At 43.1% G+C, this 19,165-nt stretch overlaps 4 protein-coding genes across 7 annotated transcripts in view; 1 reads left to right on the forward strand and 3 right to left on the reverse strand.

Annotated features, from left to right (window-relative positions):
* The window catches only part of lmx1a (LIM homeobox transcription factor 1, alpha), a 10,968-nt gene extending 6,847 nt beyond the window's left edge, over positions 1-4,121 (forward strand). Inside the window, exons 3-7 of the mRNA XM_035646930.2 lie at positions 1-129; positions 657-734; positions 1,126-1,210; positions 1,650-1,847; positions 2,807-4,121. The exon at positions 1-129 is cut by the window's left edge and continues 53 nt beyond it. Of these exons, the coding sequence (XP_035502823.2) occupies positions 1-129; positions 657-734; positions 1,126-1,210; positions 1,650-1,847; positions 2,807-2,949 (633 nt within the window). The 3' untranslated portion in view covers positions 2,950-4,121. The remainder of the gene's footprint in view (positions 130-656; positions 735-1,125; positions 1,211-1,649; positions 1,848-2,806) is intronic.
* Positions 4,122-5,844: 1,723 nt separating this feature from the next.
* LOC118317871 (selectin P) lies at positions 5,845-11,109 on the reverse strand. 2 transcript variants are annotated; one of them, XM_035646939.2, is made up of 16 exons: positions 10,969-11,109; positions 10,793-10,871; positions 10,325-10,711; positions 10,134-10,241; positions 9,860-10,045; positions 9,579-9,770; positions 8,849-9,034; positions 8,576-8,761; positions 8,223-8,408; positions 7,905-8,090; positions 7,596-7,781; positions 7,299-7,484; positions 6,880-7,068; positions 6,598-6,786; positions 6,256-6,375; positions 5,845-6,155 (listed from the first exon to the last, which is right to left on the reverse strand). In XM_035646939.2, the coding sequence occupies exons 2-16, from the start codon at positions 10,869-10,871 to the stop codon at positions 6,091-6,093; spliced, it is 2,631 nt and encodes an 876-aa protein (XP_035502832.2). In that variant the 5' UTR covers positions 10,969-11,109; the 3' UTR covers positions 5,845-6,090. The 2 variants fall into 2 exon arrangements, with proteins under 2 accessions (XP_035502832.2, XP_047192830.1); XM_047336874.1 differs by having other exon boundaries at positions 5,845-6,170.
* A 75-nt stretch (positions 11,110-11,184) lies between these two features.
* Positions 11,185-14,106, reverse strand: LOC118317870 (E-selectin-like). Of its 2 annotated transcripts, XM_035646937.2 has the most exons (8): positions 13,960-14,106; positions 13,836-13,886; positions 13,320-13,715; positions 13,135-13,239; positions 12,082-12,261; positions 11,795-11,884; positions 11,675-11,696; positions 11,185-11,541 (listed from the first exon to the last, which is right to left on the reverse strand). In XM_035646937.2, exons 2-8 carry the CDS (start codon positions 13,861-13,863, stop codon positions 11,496-11,498), a joined length of 867 nt encoding a protein of 288 aa, XP_035502830.1. In that variant the 5' UTR covers positions 13,864-13,886; positions 13,960-14,106; the 3' UTR covers positions 11,185-11,495. The 2 variants fall into 2 exon arrangements, with proteins under 2 accessions (XP_035502830.1, XP_035502829.1); XM_035646936.2 differs by lacking the exons at positions 13,836-13,886; positions 13,960-14,106 and having other exon boundaries at positions 13,320-13,788.
* An 893-nt stretch (positions 14,107-14,999) lies between these two features.
* LOC118317868 (E-selectin) lies at positions 15,000-18,657 on the reverse strand. 2 transcript variants are annotated; one of them, XM_035646935.2, is made up of 11 exons: positions 18,515-18,657; positions 18,303-18,381; positions 17,783-18,187; positions 17,501-17,605; positions 17,211-17,402; positions 16,875-17,066; positions 16,501-16,686; positions 16,180-16,386; positions 15,850-16,029; positions 15,609-15,738; positions 15,000-15,510 (listed from the first exon to the last, which is right to left on the reverse strand). In XM_035646935.2, the coding sequence occupies exons 1-11, from the start codon at positions 18,515-18,517 to the stop codon at positions 15,450-15,452; spliced, it is 1,740 nt and encodes a 579-aa protein (XP_035502828.2). In that variant the 5' UTR covers positions 18,518-18,657; the 3' UTR covers positions 15,000-15,449. The 2 variants fall into 2 exon arrangements, with proteins under 2 accessions (XP_035502828.2, XP_035502827.2); XM_035646934.2 differs by having other exon boundaries at positions 15,850-16,032.
* Between the last annotated feature and the right edge of the window lie 508 nt (positions 18,658-19,165).

The following is a 19,165-nucleotide window of genomic DNA, read 5'->3' on the forward strand; positions in this document are numbered from 1 at the left end:
ACAGGGAGACGAATTCGAGCAGAAGACCTGGAGAGCAAACGTCCTAAAAGACCTCGGACTATTTTGACAACTCAACAGAGACGAACCTTCAAAGCCTCGTTCGAGGTCTCATCCAAACCTTGTCGAAAGGTAAAAAATGTTGCTGGTAAATTTTGCCGATTTATACTCTCATTGTACTTCAAAGTAAAACTCGTCATTTTAATGAGTGCATAATGTAAACTCAGGTCCTAGTTATTAACATGGGACATTGTGGGAAGTTAAGTGTGAATAATCACAGTTTTCCCTTTTTAAATGATTTTTTAAAAAATTTTCATTTCTCTCGAAAGAATTGAAACAAAAATTACAGAAGTTTGTCATGACACGTGGCACAATTTCGCCTATCTATGAAATTTGGTTTTATTGTATGCTACTGGACGTATTATACGTATTGGTAAATATGCTACAGTCATGTATACAAAAAAGTAGGGATATTCAGTAGGTGTTTAAACAATCAATTTCATTTTTTATCCTTCCTCTTTGTTTGAGGCAGACTGAGGGAGTAATACTGATTTTTTTTTTTTACCTTCAACTGACCTCCTCCTCTTTCTTTTCTATTTTCCTATTTTTTTCCATCCACCCTTTCTTTCTTTGTCCTTCCCCCTGAATCTTAATCCAAGGTAAGGGAGACCTTGGCAGCAGAGACTGGCCTGAGCGTCCGGGTTGTGCAGGTCTGGTTCCAGAACCAAAGAGCCAAAGTAATACACAGCGTATGCACACACACACACACACACACACACACACACACACACACACAGTCATATGCGCTACTAATAAAAGGACTCTTTCTGCACTGTATCTGTATGCCAGGTTGGAAATCAGCCTGGTTATCTCCACATACAGGAAACTGATGACATGTCATTGTGAGATCGCTGTAGATTAAAATCCCATATTTCCTCACAAAGTGGGCTCACGTGTGTTTTCCCTCCTCCACTGAAAGACGTCCTTTGCCTCGACGTTAACACTTTGCAGTTGTGTGAACACACTCGTGTGCCTGGGTGGCAGAGGGGCTGTGCAGTAAGAGGGGATTTTTTTTTTCACAGTCCACCTGTACAGTTCGCTGTAATGTCTGGTGATGCATGTTTCTAGATGAAGAAACTGGCCAGGAGACAGCAGCAGCAAAAAGAGCAGCAGCAGACTCAGGAACAGCACGAGCGCCCGTCACATCATACAGGTATCATACTGAGGAAAATGCTTTAATGCCCAATAAGTTATTCATGATGTCAAGTGTATGTTGAGAGAAAGTTGCACCAGCTGCACCTTCCTTCCTTCTCAGCGATTGGGAATCATTTTTCAGAGTAAAAATTAATAAATAAAAAACTACATATGACATAAACTGTGATTCAAAACAATCACATATTGCAGCAAAGCAATGATGTCTTTTAAGTAACAGACACATACAATTTTAAAAAGGCCTTTAAAATCCTGATGTATCAGCTTTAAAAGATTTCTGACAAAAGTTTGACACTGGTGTGTATTTTGAAAGTTGCAAAAGCTCATCAATAGAACTATAAACATGCTAAACAGTGAGAGCAATATGACATCTGTGTAGGCACAAAAGCTCATGTCATGAAACATGTTGCATGTTGAGTCGCGTCTCCTGTGCCCCACAGCGACCTCCTGTGGTGGCTTGCCCTCTGACATGGAACGCCTGGGGTCCGCTTACTCCCTCACCCAGCACCACAAACAGCAGCAGCAGCAGCAGCAGCAGATGGGGCTCACCACACTGGAGCAGCAGGACTATGACATGGACCCCTTCAGACAGGGCCTGACCCCACCTCAGATGCCAGGGGATCACATGCACCCCTATGGTAAACACCTCAGTGCTGCTGTCGTACCACGATGTGGCGCATGTTCACAGTGCTGCTCTAAGCCTCTATGATTAGTGAGAAGAGAGTGAGCAAGAAAAACAGACATGATTTTATACAATCATTTTTGACAACATGAAATTTGAACTAAGCTTATTTTTTTTTAATTTAAAAAGCACAATAATAGCTTCTCTTTAATAGTGCATTATCTCAAATTGGGATCCCAGTTATCTTCCTGTGGTACTGCTCTTCGTCCTCATGCTGCAGAATAACAGCCTCAGCGTCAGATCAGCTGGGATGTTAAAATGTAAATTTTCATTCTTTTGAGGGCAAGATTTTACCTGATGTCCACAAATATATTTTAAATTATAGTTAATATTGCTCAAACCGAGGTCAGCAAACATTCCTAAAATGTCAATTTTTTCCAACTTTAAATAGCAGACTTTTCAATTTGTGTGAACTTCTCTGACAATTTTCAAAAGACTTTCCAACTGTTTCGACATTATTGTTAAGGTACCTGTATACTGGGAATGTACAAATATCACATCCAAAATAAAATATAACCTAATGCAAAAAAAACCCCACAAAAAATAAAAACCTCAGTGAAACAGTTGCAACAAAATGTAAGGTTAAAAAGATTCTGTATCAGATTTTATTAAATCAGTTCCAGTTGTCCCTGTTGTCTTGACCTTCCCTTGTACAGTTTAAATTAATTTAATTTTCCAAAACACCACAACTTAAAATGCCCATATTGCATTCGTGATTTGAGCCCCAACATATTATGCCGCTTACCTAAATGTCCACTTCTTTTAAATTCCACATCTCTGGTTTGTTGGCATCACCAGGGTTCTTTTTTCTTTTTTTTAAAACTCCCTCCATATCCAAAGAAGTCTTTGGATCAAATTATTGATCAGGTGATACACTAGTTATTGACTGACCAATGATGTTGTTCTGTTTTTTAGGCTTTAAGGGCCTGTACGGAGACATGGACAGAGACCCTCTTTGTCATGTGACTGACAGCGACTGCCTCTCCCTGGGCGGCTCCTCTCTACTCACTCCTATTGACTGTCTCTACTCCATGCAGGACTCTTACTTCACCTCATGAGCGTGAAGGTTGGACTCAGTGAGGAACCGTCCGCTCTCTCACTCTACATCTCTTTCTGGCGTCGTCATTACAGTATCTCCTTGGACAATGAACAAGGTAGCCGAGGAAGTGGGTGTCAAAACATTGTCATGGGGAAGAGGGTGATATGTGATATGCAATGTAATGTAAATCTACTGCAGATCACCGATTTCAGGACCCAAATGCACCAATAAAACAAAGATGGGTCGATGAAAAAAACCCAGGTAATCCACTAACAGGAACACAGAAACACAGTCAACCTGCACAGACAAACTGACGAAGGAGTGAGGCGAATACACAGACTCGTGCTGCGTTCAGGAAAACTCAGAAATCAAGATTTTCCAACCTCCTACAAGAAAAGTACAATAGAAAACAGAAAACCATCGTAGACCATCAACTGAAAGGCAACACAAAGTGTGTATGCCTATATTTAATTCGTAGAATACTTACATCAGATAATGTAACCTGAAAAAAATTGAAGTCAAAAAACAGCAGCAGTGTTATTAGATAGCTGGTAATGGTAAATATCTCTGTTTTATAAAGGGATGCAAGGAGGCTGCACTGCTGATGGTTCAATTATTTAATCCTTTACCAAAACATAACCAAAAAATTAAACAAACCATGTTGTTTGTTATTATGTTTTGGTCTGTGAGCCTGGAATGCTTGCAGAAAAACTCAACTTCCAGGTTTTCTGGAATGCAGCACAAATGCAGAAGGGAGGCGACGGCAACTGTGAACCGGTGAAACTAATTTGGAAAATGAAAGAGATGAATGACGAGACCAGGAAATCGCAAAGGGGGGAAATGTACAAGGACGGGGAAGTAACTGCAAACCACAGACACACAAAGAAGAATGTATGGTTCTCGGGCTGTTGGATATACAGTACCATCTGCATGTCCATATAAACATTGTTACACTTTGGCAGCGTATGCTTTGCAATCCCACTGTACAACACAGGCTCTTTCAATTCTGCTGTGTTTGCATGATGCTGTGGGACCTCTCTCACTAAGTTTGAATGTCAGATTATGAGATTATAACTGCATCTGTCAATGTAAATAACTGTTTGGGTGTGTATTTGTATTTATTCTCGCAATGTGTGTATGCTTCTCATCTTGAATGAATCGACAATGGTCAATAAATATTGTTATGACACAGTGATTTCGGTACGTGGTGTGTGTGTCACAGACTGGTCCGATGAGGGTAGTATTCATGCTCAGGGTTAGAGCTGGGTCAGTCCATCCGCGGTGCTTGTCGGTCCAATCTAGGTGACAGGTCAACGAAGCGTCTTCTCCTGGCGGCCGGGTGGATCATCAGATTGTAAAATGCTGGGCTATGACAGCAGTATGGGTCAGTGGCAGGTGAGCATCACATCCACGCCGCCATCATCAACGCACACATTGTGCTCCTCGCGGTCAAAGGGCCCCGCTGCATTTTTCTGCCTTTTCCTTCCTCCAGTCAACGTGGACAGGAGGTGCGGAGGGCGACCACCCAGGCTCTGGGCCCGCCTGGAATGCACCGAGCCCGTGAAGAGAAGTTGAGAAAAAAACCCGGGGAGGGGGCTCGAGACAACGGAGGGGCTGAAAGCTGTGTCAGGGGAGAATGTCCAGGGTGACACAGAGATATGAAGCCCCACTGTATGGAGTGCCTCCTTGCCCCAACCATGAACCCTCTCCTGGACCCATCTCATATATCCCCACTATGAAATCAGACCTTGAAGAGCAGAGAGCGCAAGTCAATGGTCAGGAACAATCTAACTGTCTGTCAGCGTGGTATGCTACTGCCAACCAGAGCTGAAGAAGTGTGCAGCGGAGTATACTGTGTGTGGGTCTTCCCTATGTATCTGTGTCTGTATCTGCTCGAAGTGCCTGCTGGCGTGTGCATGTGTGCATGCTCACGTGTTAGGAGGGACAACACTCTTTGTTGTCGGGACTTATGTTTCATAATGCATTTCCTTGTACCTTTAGAGGTAGATGAAGGGAGAAAAGCCAGACTTAAATATCGAGGAAGGAAGCCAACGTGGTCACCTGCAGGGCCCTTTCCCCTCTTGTGCACGAGTCTGTGCAGCGTTGGCACGTACCGTACGTTCGGCTGCCAGCAGCAGTTGGTGGGATGAGAAAAATAATCAAACCGTGATCATACGGTCGCAGCGGGTAGCAATAACCTCATTATTATTCTGACGGTAGCCAAACAGTTTCCTGTCAACAGTTCGGTTATTTATTGCACCCTTCATGCCAGCCATAGACCACAAACCCTCTGTCTTTTAACCACTATAATTGGCTTCATGCTGTTGCAGCGCCAAGACAGATGCACATGCTTTGGTGAGGATTCTCCTTTGGCCATTTGCGTAAAACATATTTAACGTGTGGGGGCATATTTCTGGCACATTGTTAGCACAGATACACGGGGAAGATGGTACACAGTAAACAAAGCCTCTGATACTTACATGAAATCACACCTAAATTTGTAGGACAAAATGTGTATCATCAGTTTTAATATTGAGTAGTTAATGTGGGGGTTTTAAATTACCCCCGGATTTTTGGATCAGTGCCCAGTGTGACACATTGAGCTGAGACTGATAATAGATCACCTCCTCACCACTCAGTGAAAGGAGCGTTCAGGCCAATAAATGTGCTAAATTGACACTTTGCGGCAGTTTGGCAACCTCAGAGGTTCTCTGCCATCTCCCCCCGACTGACCCCACAGTTTTAGTTCCTATGGTGGAGGTCGACTGTGAGTAACCAGAGCTGCCAGGGAGGTTAAGCGTCTCCCCATACTGAACCACATCACCCTGGACATTGCTTACGGTACGCCAACACTGATCAAATGCTTAATGTGTGGCAGTGGTTGAGCAAGATGAATAAATAAATAAAGCAGGGCAACGATTGTAAAAGTTTATTGACATTTTGAGGAATGTATAGACAGGAAACAAAGCAAAGCTGCAGATAAACTTTGCTCTATGGCTGCTGTGTGTGATTAGGAGCTTTTTAAGAATAATAAAGAGGTGAGGCTTTTCATGCAAAATGTGCAGTTATTACTTGGCTATTTGAATTTTAAAGCCTGGACGTTAGAGCTCTACTCCAACTGTAAAAAACTAAAAAAAAGATCTAAACATTTTTTAAATAATCAAAACTCAAATGCTGGATTCTCTCTCTCTTCCCATGATGGCATATCGGAGATGATTGCGATTCCTGCAAAGATCAGAGCTTAAAATGAGGGATGTAATCTGTGTGCCCAACATGCTGTGTGTGCACGCGTCAGACTGTACATCATCATTACAGTAGGTCTCACCTCTTCTCTTAGATCTTGTCAAAATCAGCAGAGCCAGACCAATCAGGACAAGTGGCACCACAACAGACGCTGCCCCAGCTCCACTGTACATCAACATGGGGGCCCCCACTGGCATATCTTCTACAGGAACACACATAAAAATCCAAAGTGTATGAGCATTTCAATTTTCTGTCTGCAAATTTCTTGTCATTATTTTGTGATGTTGGTGTTTATCAGTCCTTCAATCAATAAATAACAACATTCTCATATAGCTAAGACTGGTCATGCACTTCTTAGAAAATACTGTCATTTCTTGTAAAGGTTAATAATAAAACATCAGTTTTAATACACAAACTGATTAACCTGTGCAGTTTGGCAGACTGTCACTCCAAACCCCAGTGGGCAAGCAGCCCAGCACCTCAGTGCCATTCAGGGAGAATCCATCTTCACAGGCGAAAAGACACTGGGAGCCGAAGCTGAAATTCCCCAGGGGGTGGGAGCAGTTCTTGGACAGGGGCGAAGACGAGACACGGATGGCCTCACACTGCACCACTGGAAACATTACAGAGAATGAGATGACAACAGCTGTGTGAACACGAGAACAGAATGACACAAAACCGCTACGGTGCATTTGAGGGCACTCACGCTCGCAGGTGGGTAGATCCTGACTCCACAGGCCTGAGTGGTTGCATGCCATCGTTGGTGTTCCTCTCAGCCAGAAACCCTCATCGCATTCAAAGTCACAATGGGAGTCGAAGCTGAAAGGGGAGAATGGATGGCTGCAGTTCATCCCCCCATGTTGTGGAGCTTTGGCCAACAGGGGGCATGGACGTGCTGTAAATAACAATGAACATAAAGTGTGACCACCCGCCTCAGAATAATCCAACCTCATTGACTGAAACAAAGTGGGGAACAGAGGGAGTTTTCCCGACATCTGAACATTGCTCCAACGTATGGGAAGTTGATGACATAGCTTGTCTGTTGCTTATGATACAAATAAATGGAGAATGCCTCACAGGAGGGAATACCTGCCAAGTGCGGCACTCATATTTTTGAATTATTACCCCGGCAGTCCTCTGTTTCACTGCTCCACGCGCCCACAGAGGTGCACTCTGTGTCAGTGGTCCCATTCAGTACAAAACCCTCCTGACAGGTTGACGTGCACCGAGAGCCAAAGCTGAACTCTCCGTGAGGATCGGAGCAGGATAAGGAGCCGTGAGAGGGAGGGTCGAGAGAGGGACATTTCTTAGCTGGAGGGAATAAGAGACAGAGAGAGAGAGAGAGGGACTTCTTTGTAAAGAGGTACAGTCATTATGAAATTACAAACTCATTGATTACAATACGGATTAGGACTTCTTTACCCAAGCAGTTTGGGAGGTCTGTGCTCCATGTGCCCACAGAGGTGCACTCTGTGTCAGCGGTCCCATTCAGGAGAAACCCCTCCTCACAGGTTGACGTGCACCGAGAACCAAAGCTGACCTCTCCATGGGGATCAGAGCAGGATAAAGAGCCGTGTGGGGGAGAGTTCAGAGTGGGACATCTCCTCGCTGGAACAGACAGAGGGAGTGAAATGTTACTAGAAGGCCATTTATCCACAACCTTACAAGGTCCTGACAGTTCGTTGATTACAATCACTAGATTATGATATAGACTTCTATCTTTAGTTTTACCAAGGCATTGAGGGATGTCTCTGCTCCACGTGCCCACAGAGGTGCACTCTGTGTCGGCCATCCCATTTAGAACAAAACCCTCCTCACAGGTTGAGGTGCACCGAGAACCAAAACTGAACTCTCCGTAGGGATCAGAGCAAAATAGGTCGCCATAGTTTGGAGGGCTCAGAGTGGGACATCTTTCAGCTGCAGGGGAACAGAGAAAGGGACAGTCCAAAGAGGTTTTTTGTGTTCTTTTGCCAAAGTGTTGCCAGAATGCAATCTAAAACATGAAATTACAAGCCAAGCTACACCAGTTGATGCAGACATTTTCTTTACCCATGCAACGTGGGATGTCTGCGTTCCACGCGCCCAGAGAGGTGCACTCAGCACGGGCCGTGCCATTCAGCAGAAAACCCTCGTCACAGGTTGACGTACAGCGAGAACCAAAGCTGAACTCTCCATTTGGGTCAGAGCAGGAGAGGGAGCCGTGAGAGGGAGGCTTTTGGGGATTGCACCTTTTAGCTTGAAGGGCGACAGACAAGGAAAGACCAATTATGCACAAAGTGAAGACAAAACATAAGTGACAGTTTATTTTTAGCATAAAGGTGTTGCTCCCCTAAAGGGGGAGTGGGAACAGATTGTACATTATCCTTATTAATTCTTCATCAGTTAGTCAACTGCGGTCATACCCAGGCAGACAGGAAGTGTGTGACTCCAGTTGCCCTGTGAAGAACATGTTGTCATGTTTGTTCCCGTCAGATCAAATCCTTCTTCACATTGCACAGTGCATATTGAGCCATAGCTGAAAACCCCAAAAGGCTCCTGGCATTGCATGGAAGCGTGGGGTGGAGCCTCGAGACTGTTGCACTGTACCACTGGAGAGGAAGAAACATTATTACTCATCAGTAAGCTTAGAAAGAAGCATAATAACATGGAAATCACACATTCATTATGTCAGCCACCTGCACATGTAGGTGTGGGTTTGCTCCATTGTCCTGAAGCCAGACAAGCGAGTGTGTCGTCTCCGCTCAGGTCGTAGCCTTCCTGGCAGGCGTAGTTACACTGTGAGCCAAAGGAGAAAGGCTCCACAGTGTCCACACACGTCACGTTGCCCGCAGCAGGAAAGAAAATGGGGCCGCACTTTTTTACTGTGGTGGGACACAGAAATCACACAAAGTCCACTCAGTGCAAATCAACATTATTATGAAATGTGTCACTTTGAGCCACTGTGTACCGTGGCTTTTTGCTTTTTGCTTTTGTACACATTGCACGAGCATGAGGCGGTGGTATGAATAATCACGCGAACATGATTTATGGCGAAGGAAAACAGCAACTACCTACCAACAGAAAATCGCTGTATTGTTTGACCAACGCAGAAATAAAGGAGTGCGAAGTGACGTGATGACAGGTGTGACCTGCCTCCGATCTGCTTTACAGTCTGGACAGGATGTGACCACACACTGAGGCAAGTCGAGTAATAGGGAAAAGGTGGCACTCAATCCTTTTTTTAACGGCCAAGTAATCCAAAAAAAAGAAGCCCCACGAAAAGTATTTCACAAGTGATATTCAGATAGGGCCCTAAAGAAAAGACTTGCTCTGAACATGAAATTATAACATTTTTAAACAAGTGATAATTTTAAAACTCTTTTAGGGTCTAATTTTCCTATTCAGACGTAAAGACAATCACTTTACTTGTGCATGCTGGGACACTGGCTGTCCACTGGCCGGTGTGATCGCAGCGTGTCTGGCCCTCTCCTCTGAGCTCATAGCCCTCCTCACACCTGAACTCACAGGTGGAGTTGTAGCTGTCGGGTGCGATGGGGTGGCTGCAGTTCATACGACCCCCGCTGCTGTTGGTGTGGTTCAGAACTGGGCACTGTTCAACTACAATACAATAGGCAGTGAAAATGATTGTCCTTGCAACTTTAACATCTGAAATAACAATACTTTTTGGACATATCCAGTGGCCATACCTTGACACAGAGGAACATGGTGGTTCCAGCGTCCACCGGTTTGGCATAACAGTTGGGGCATGCCTACCAGGCGGAAGCCAAGTTCACAGTGGAAACGGCAGGAAGAGTTGAAACGACTAAACCCATAGGGATGGAAACAGTAGTGAGAACCTTGTTCTGGATCCGACAGGGGTTTGCACGCAATTGCTGGAGAGAGAGGAAAAAAATAACAAAAAGAGAATAAAAAATACTGTTGTTTAACTCATCACGACGAGAGGTCGTGGTGGTGACTCACCCTCTTCACAGCGTGGACCATGGAAACCAGGATGGCACCGGCAGGTATAGTTCCCTACAGTCTCCACACAGTCTGCATGTGCACTGCAGGAATCCTGCGTACAAGAGGCTTCATACACACAGAAATACATCTTGCATGTTATGATGACAGTTCGTTCATGTGTCCATTAAAGAAAATGAAGAGTAGCCTACCAGTGTAGCAGACAGTTCCCTTCTTAGCGTGGCATTTCTCATTGTTCCACATGGCAGTGTCTCTCTCTCTCTTAATGTAGATCTCCACACAGTCCTGACCCGCTATGTCATCTGGCTCCTCTGGGGCCCAGTTCCGGGCGTCTTCTGGCACAACCTTACTGTTTCCCTCCCTGGTCCACACTCCATCCACTTTGCGAACGCCTATCCAGTAATACTTTGGGTTGAACGGCAGCAGATTGTTGATGAAGTCGGTCTCCTCCTGGTTCTGGACGGCCACCATGTCTGTGAAGTGCTGCTGGCACCACTGGCGAGCCTGAGGCCACCTCCGGTTTGGAGTGATGCTGTAGTTGTAGGTCCATGCCTGTGCTCCTCCACTGCTGCTCAGGTCTAAGATTAAGTGTATTGGATTATGAGACAAAACTGAACTGGCGGAGCAAAGAGTTTGGATGCAGGATTGTGCAAACCTACCTTGGGTAAACACGATCAGTGCCACTATCAGCACCCTGTGGTGCAGACTTTGTTGAGTATCAACTGATTCTTGAGACATCTGAAATAAAAAAGTTTTTTAATTTTTGTTCCTCATAAATGCACATTTGTGTGAATGCACACACGTACGAATGTACAGCATAGTTCACAGTTCTTACCTTTTGATCTGTCTCTATCTCTGTCACTCACTCTTTTTGGTCGTTGCATTTACTCCGTGATCAATAGCAAAATCGCATTAATTGTCCTTCAGGGTGTGAGGCAATGATTTTGTAATATGACGTTTGCCATAACTTCCTTTCAGGAAGGGCAACACTCTACCACCCATAACACTACGGAAAAGCACACACACATATGCACACAAAGACACACGCAAATACAGTTTTTGAAAAGAATTTTATTGAATTAAATTTTTATCTTTAACAAAGGTACAAAGGAAATGTGTTATAATGTTAGGAATGTTTTGAGATTACACAATCTATTCATGCAATATATTCAAATTAAGATTTAACCCACATTATATCAGGCAAAAAAAATCTTAACCAAAAAATCAAGCATATCTTGGCATGTTGCCTGTGCAGACGGTTTATTTTTCAAAAGTGCACTGTAATTAAGATGAGCAACTGCATTTTGGTCTTTGTATATCTCTTTTAATGAGACATACAGTACATGAGGGTCCAGTTATCCTTTATCCATGCACCTCACTGGATGGATCTGTCGCTTCTTCAGGCTGCCTGTGAAGCACAAGCAGATTGACTCTTACTATCAACATTTTTTTCGTAAATCAACTTTTTAAATGTTGAAGGTCACATATGGTGCAGCAGTGGGTGGTGCTGCTTTGTGCAAATGCTCCATTTCAACACTGACCTTACTTGGGTAAGTTTCTTCCCTGTGAGAAATGAAATGGACAAACAGATCACAAGTGAGGTGTTGCAACAGGATGCAACAGCTCTCATTTTCATACAGTGCAAATTGAGAAACACTCACGTTTTCTGCGTTTCATCCAGCAAAAGCAGATGCAGCACAAGGCGGAGAGGGCGCCACACCCAGCCACAGCCAAGAGAGCGTGTTTATAGCCTGAGAAAAAATATTTTTATTACGTCATACAATACTTGACAGTGTGAAGCTACTACTACTACTACGACTTCTACTACCATTACTGCTGCAGTTACTATAGTTGCCTTTTACAATAATAACCAGTGCAGCTATGAATATCGGCCTTGCGTTATATGTAAATTTATTCTTATATTATAAAGATAATTTAAAATAATTACTTGTACAAGTCGGTCTTGGGCCACTCCAGACCCCATTGGCCCTGCAGGTAATGGCTGGCAGGCCTGTCAGCAGGAAGCCTAGGTGACATTTTAGCTGACAGGTTGAATTGAATGTCTGGTTTCCTCGCGAGCAGCTAAAGTCTCCGTTATCAGTCAGGGGCAGATGGGGACATTTCACAGCTGCGGGCACAAACAGGTGAAAGTTTAAGAGGCATGTAGTTATGAAATGTCTTACAATCGCATTCTATTGTTTATTGAGCACATACATGCTGATGTGAGTATTTTGATGGTTATTTTGAAAAGGATCCTAAGCCTGACCTAAGGAAACGGTGGAAATGGATGACGAGCATGAACGCTGTCAAAAATGTAATGTTCTGAAGAAGAGCAATATGAGTCAGGGCAAAGGGTTTTCTGTAGAAGAATAGATTCATTAAGAATAGATCCATGTCAACAACCTTCTATTGAACATGCAATAACAGATATAAGGGCAACTTGGAGCTATGAAAACAAGTCCCAAACACAACACCGACATTTTCATTTAAGTTCATATGGTAAACTTGATAGCAAACAGCTCCCTTTTTTAAATTCTCAGCATACACTATCATTTTTTATATCATTACTTTTGTCTACATCTGATGTTTGTGAGTCCAATGTTCATCACTTTTTTTATCGCTTTTGGTCTCCAACACCTGTTGAGGTGAAATATCTTTGTTTGTTAGCCGCCAAATGCGCCACTTTGTTCACCACCTAGTTGATATTTTGTCTATACCTGGTGTGGCATAAGGAGATTAAATAGTTAAATTGCAAACTCGAAAATGAAAGATGCTGTAGAGCCCTACAGAGCTGAGGTAAAATGCAGAGCTTGTTATGAATGGACGATTTGCCATAATAGATTTTACACATCCTTCAAAGTTTATCATAAAACAATATTCACATGCCCATATATACGCTGAAAGAGTTATTAGTCACTATCTCTTTACTTTGAAATGTATTTTCTGCACAACATATGCTTTTAATGATCATCATAATTGACGAAAAGAGCTCTCCCCTCACCTGTTTGGCACCTGTCTCCCTTAAAACCTGGTTGACAGTGGCAGGTTATGTTTTGGATTGTCTCTCGGCATGTTCCTCTGCCACATGATGCTGCATTGCACTGGGCTGTCAAGAAAAAGTGCAATACTAAAACCTTTACCGCTTTTCAAGCTGCAACAACCTACAAAACCGTCAGCTTTACATACCTTTGTAACAAACTGGGTATTTCTTATTAGAGCATTTTTCATCATTCCACCTCCCTCTGTTATTTCCTGTTTTGACGTAGATCTCCACACAGAACTCTGTGCTGTGGTTGTTGTTGGGCTCGTTCTCTGCCCACGACTCATTACCAATCCATGTGCTGTTATTCCCAAGCCAGGTCCAAGTTTCATTCTTGTGGTTTCTGGTGATTCCAATCCAATAATATGGACTCCCTTTTCTGTTGGGCAGCAGGGAGACAAGATAGTCATTCTCTTCCTGGCTTTGGATGACCACCATGTCTGTGTAATTTGTCTTGCAATGCTGTCGAGCCTGGGTCCAGTTCATGGTTGTACGTAAGAGATGATATGTCCAGCCCAAGGCAGTTTGAGCCAAGGAGCTGCCTAATAGGATAATGGGATAATAGGATGACACCATCAGATGCAAAAGAGTCCATGCATAGTTGTGTTATGTTTCCTGTCAACTTGTTTACATTTTGCTGTAGTATCAAATCTAACACTCACCAAGGAGGAGGATTAGTGGCCACTTCATTTTCAGGGACAATCACCAGTTGTCTACCCAAAGGAAAAAAAAGTCAGTCTCGGGGAATATCATTATGAAAAGTAATTGAATAAAAAAAGTACTTACCTATGCAGAATTGGTCTTTTAATATATTCAAAGAGTATATTTAAAAAAAAAATTTTAAACGATTAAAGTCTAATAACTTTTTTCTCTTCACATTGAACGTTATACCACCGCAGCCTAGTAAGTTAAAGCTGGTTTTGTGCAAACAGGGTTCAGGGTGAGACTTTTATATTTCTCTCAGGCTATTCAGTCCCACATTATTATTGAATACCTGGATGTTTACTGTTCAGCATGAATGCATGTGATGACTGACTGACCGAATGACTGACTTAATGTCTCATTATACTTGAACAGACCTTTTGGGAAATGTGATCTGCATTTGGTAAAGCATGGAGTCATTTTTCAGTCATGCATGAAAATAACTCATGAAAGGGAATACAGACAATTTAAAAAAATTACTCCAAATTAATGTAATTTATTGAGAGCGCACAGTGAATCTTGGATCCAACATTAAGGAAAAAGTCTGCTCTCAGAAAATCTTAGAAGGCCAATTTTTGCGATTGATTCCATGTTCCTGGTCACTTTTGCTAGATGATCAATTCTTTTCTTGACATTTAAATGACATTTTGTTCACATCAACATTTTTTTTGTGACACTGCCAGTCTGCATCCTCACTTCAACAAATTGCCCACGCTGTCACCCCCAGTCTGCTGTGAGATATCAGATCTATTTTCTGCTCCCACTAGTGGTGATGCAGAAAACTGAATTCATTTAGGTAAAAACAACGGTGATGACCTGTAAAACAGTTTACCCCCCCCCCCAATATACCTCTTCCTCCCTTAGATAACCCTCACTGTTATTCAACTATTATGCTTTTTCCTGACCCTGGTAGTGGTGTCTGTGTGTGAGTGTGTAGATAAGAGGTCTGTGTTGTTTTTGGAAAAGATTCTTCCTGGACCCCTAACCCCTAACCCCCCCCCCCCACAATACAGCATAACCTTTGTACTGGTGCACCATATATTCTGACAGGGTCATATAACTCATGATACTGCAAGATGTATAAAAAAGTGAATGATTGTTTGTAGTATTAAAGTCAGCACTGGTTTAAACATACAAAAATATTTATTAACATGTTAAATGCATCAAATAAATAGTACATAAATACTGAAATCAAAATAGCTAAATTATTCACAGTTCTGCAATAAAACAGCAGTCCACCCAAGATGTTATGTAACATCTCATAAAAACACACCACATTTCAATCAGGTTCATGGAGCTGTAAAACAATATGTTCAATGTAAAGTTCCCTTTGGGAGGATGTACTGCACATGACAACGAAATGTGATACCACCATTGAATGCAAAGGTCTAAAGAAAGAAATTCCTATCACCATTAATAGCTCTGACATACTGTTCAAAGCCTATAACAACCATTATACAATCAAAGATTATTCACATTGTTGAAATGACTATGTCCGCTGACTCACATACAGATATGTTAAAGCTATACAGTCTCTGTTTGTCCTCAGTTGCCTCTGAAGATCATGACTGTGTCTATATGAGGCTGTCGGTGCTGTTCTTGTAGACCTGCGGAGGGGCCTCGATGTCGGAGTTGCTGTGAGAAAATAGAAAGGGAGAGGATGAGCACTGCAATTCAGCAAACTTTTTCTTGAAAAGAAAAATGTTGTTAAGGAAGCTGAATGCTCGTCTCACCTGCTCAGCTCAAATGTGTCTTTTCTCTGCTTCAGTCGCTTCAGGATCCAAATAGCAAGAGACAGACCACTTAACAGAGTGCCCCCCGTTGCCACGCCGTAGGCAATAGGCGCAATCTTAGATGGGGGAGCTGTGGAAACAAATACACAATGTGAATTCATTTACCTTTTAACTACAAACTACTTAAATCTTGCATTGTATTTCAATTTCTTATAATATTCATTCTGTTTCTTTGTGTTACCTTGGCAGCTGGGTCTCTTTCCAGTCCAGTTGCCATGATGGCCACAGGTCAGCAGCTCATGTCCATCCAGTGAGTATTCTTCACTGCACGTGAAGGAGCACTGAGAGTTGTGTACCGGCTCGCTGTTTGAACAGTTGATGTCACCATTTTCTGGAGCCTCGAGCAACGGGCAACTTACAACTGCTGGAAAAAAGAGAGCGAGAATTTAGTCCTCAGCTATCACAAATCGGTTTAGGAGGTCTAATTTTGTAACACTAACTTACTACATCAAAAACTTTGCAAATAGAGTGCAGTACAGATAAATCCGATAAAACGGATACATATCTATACCTGTACAGGTTGGTGGTGTGGAGGTCCACTGGCCTGGATGTTCACACGCCATGCTGAGTGCACCTTCGAGCTCATGGCCTTCATCACAACTGAAAGTGCAGACCATACCAAGTGGATGCGGGGTCTCGGTGGAGGCAGGTGAAGACAGAGGAAGGCTGCAGCTCATCTGGCCACTTTCTGGAATCTCGGGAGCAGGACATCCTATTGCTACAAAAGGAAGATGGAGGAGACGTTACGAAGTGGCACAAAAACAGAGTACAAGCATGCGGTGAAAAATATATACGCACGTGTGGTGTTGTATGTGAAAATATGCTTCCATACCTTTGCAGCTAGGCAAGGCTTTGCTCCACTGCCCGTCACCAGAACACTGGATGGTGTCCGCTCCCTGCAGTTCAAAGCCTGCTGCACAGCTGAAGCTGCAGGTGGAGCCTGAACGCAGCTCAGGGGGAGAATCACTGCACATGGAGATCAGGTGATTGTCTCCCACTGGATTCTGACATGTGATTGCTAACACGGAATAAAAAGAAAAATAAATATTACATTAAGTGTGTTTGTGTAGTAAAAGAACAAGAAATGCTCTCAGTAACTTTAGAGAAGTTGTTGGATTACGTTTTAAAGTGCGCCCACACCTTCACATTGAGGATATTTTTCACTCCACTCCAAAGTTCAAAAGTAAATCATATATGTGAGCTTACCAACACACAACGGCTGGGAGGCATTCCAACTTCCCGATGCTTCACATTGCAGAGTGTTGGACGAGGAACCTGCTTGTGCATAGCCCTCGTCGCAGGTAAACACACAGGTGGACTGGTAGCTGGAGGGGCCCAGAGGATCGGAGCACTTCACGGATCCTCCTGCGGGACGAGACAGCTCCGGACAGCGAACCGCTGTGAATGACAGAACCAATCGAAAAAACACGTTACAGAAGGTGCCATTGCTGTAAAAAAAAATAATATTCTGGGTGTGGTTACTTAGAATCAAAGCCATATTTCTGTTTACTATTCATTGTTTTGTTATACGGCTCAACTCACGTTCACATGTTGGGGGCAGCTCTGACCACTTTTTCGAGGCAGTGCATCTCAGGGGTCTGGACATACTCAGCTGGTATCCTCCCTCACAGGAATACTCGCATGAGGAGTTGTAGGAGAAGTTTCCATTCTCATGGCTGCAATTTACACTTCCTTTATATGGGACAGTCACCTCGTCTTCGTCGCACTCGATCACTGACAACAGAGAAGACAAGACACAGTTAGATATCACGTCCTGACTGTAAGTGACGTTAAGTGAGGTCAACTTGAAACAAGTGCAAGTATGTTCTTACCTTGCTCACACTTCTCCCCAAAAAAGCCCTCAAAACAAGCACACTTGTGGCTGTTGATGGTTTCGACGCAGTCTCCGTAGCGACACGAGTCAGTGTCACAGGCAGCTAGGGAGAAGAAGAAGCACTTTCACACATCTTGCATGAAATACATTATCTCTCCGAGCCTTTTCTCTCCCACAACACCCTCGGCAAATTATTTAAAACCGCTAAATCAATAGACTCCCAAATACTCAACAAGAAAACTACATGAACGGCTGTTGTATCCTCAAAACTTGTGCTTACCTGTGTAGCACAGCGCAGTCTTCTTATTCCCGCACCTCTCATCATTCCACTTGCCCGTCTGCTCCTTCCTTTTAATGTACATCTCCACACAGTCCTCGCTGCCCATTTTACTCCTCCCATTCTTGCCGTTGTTCGGTTCGCCCACTGCCCAGTTGGCTGCTTCTGCTGTCAGAGACTTGTTGGTGCCAACCCAGGTCCAGACATTATTGATCTTGCGGATCCCAATCCAGTAGTAGTTGGTTTTCCTGGGCAGCCAGCTTTTGAGGTGCTCGATCTCCTCCTGGTTCTGGATGGCCACCATGTCTGTGTAGTGCTCCTGGCACCAGTCCCGAGCGTGTTGCCAATCCATGGTGGTGTTAGAGTAGTAGTAGGACCAGCACTCTACACTTGTCCACATGCACAGCACTGAGGACAGGGGAAAGAATACACACATTAGACCGTGGGCTAATAAGGGCAACATTTTAGAAAATGAATTTCTAGCAAAAGAAAGTTGGGACATGAAAGGTTCGCATTTACATACTTGAGCAAAGAAGGGTCAAGCTGATCCATGAGGAAGAAATCTTAGATCCACGGGTCTGACGTAATCCAAAGCAGAACTCCTGTTAAAAATATAAGCAAAAAGGATTCATTAAGATCAATTGATACTTTAGATACATTAGTGTCCACAGGCAAAACAAATTAAGCAATATGTACAAAGAACACCTGGATTTTAAGTTATACTATTACACTCACCATTTTAAGTGATATTTGTTATAGCCTACAGAAGACTGTTAGTATTAATTTATTCTCAGTGCTTCTATGGATGAGATGGTTTTGGTTCTGAGTTTGAAGTGCGGAGTCGCTGCTTTTATACACTCCATCGGCCTGGTCCAGGCTTCCTGGAAGCTCTCATCACAATCGGGTCATTTAGTGGAAATCCCCACACCCACTCCTCTACTCCATCCCCCGGGGGGACTTGGAAAACTTTCCCTCTCGGTTTTTTATGTTCTCACTTAAAGCCAAATGATTTTTTTAAAAGAAGAATGGCTGGTTAAAATGATTCTTTTCATCATTTATACTGATGTTATCAAATGTTTTTACTCTCACTGTGTACTCTCATTTCCTACTATTCAATTATATTTTTACTGCCTTTAAGTTTTACATTACTTCAGTATTTAAATTGAATTATCTTTATAGTTATACTCAATCACATTGCAGACGGAAATTGTATATACTTATTATATACTTATTTGTATACATTAACTACCTTTGTTTGACTTCCACAGTTTAGAGTTTCTTTCAAGATATGTATTTTCATCCACAACCTATGATGAACTTATAACATTCATATTCTAGCTCATTGACTCCAGTCACAACTGTATACACATGAGTATAACATTTATC

The sequence above is a fragment of the Scophthalmus maximus genome, chromosome 13 (genome assembly GCF_022379125.1).
Source record: "Scophthalmus maximus strain ysfricsl-2021 chromosome 13, ASM2237912v1, whole genome shotgun sequence".
In the NCBI taxonomy this organism is placed as follows: Eukaryota; Metazoa; Chordata; class Actinopteri; order Pleuronectiformes; family Scophthalmidae; genus Scophthalmus; species Scophthalmus maximus.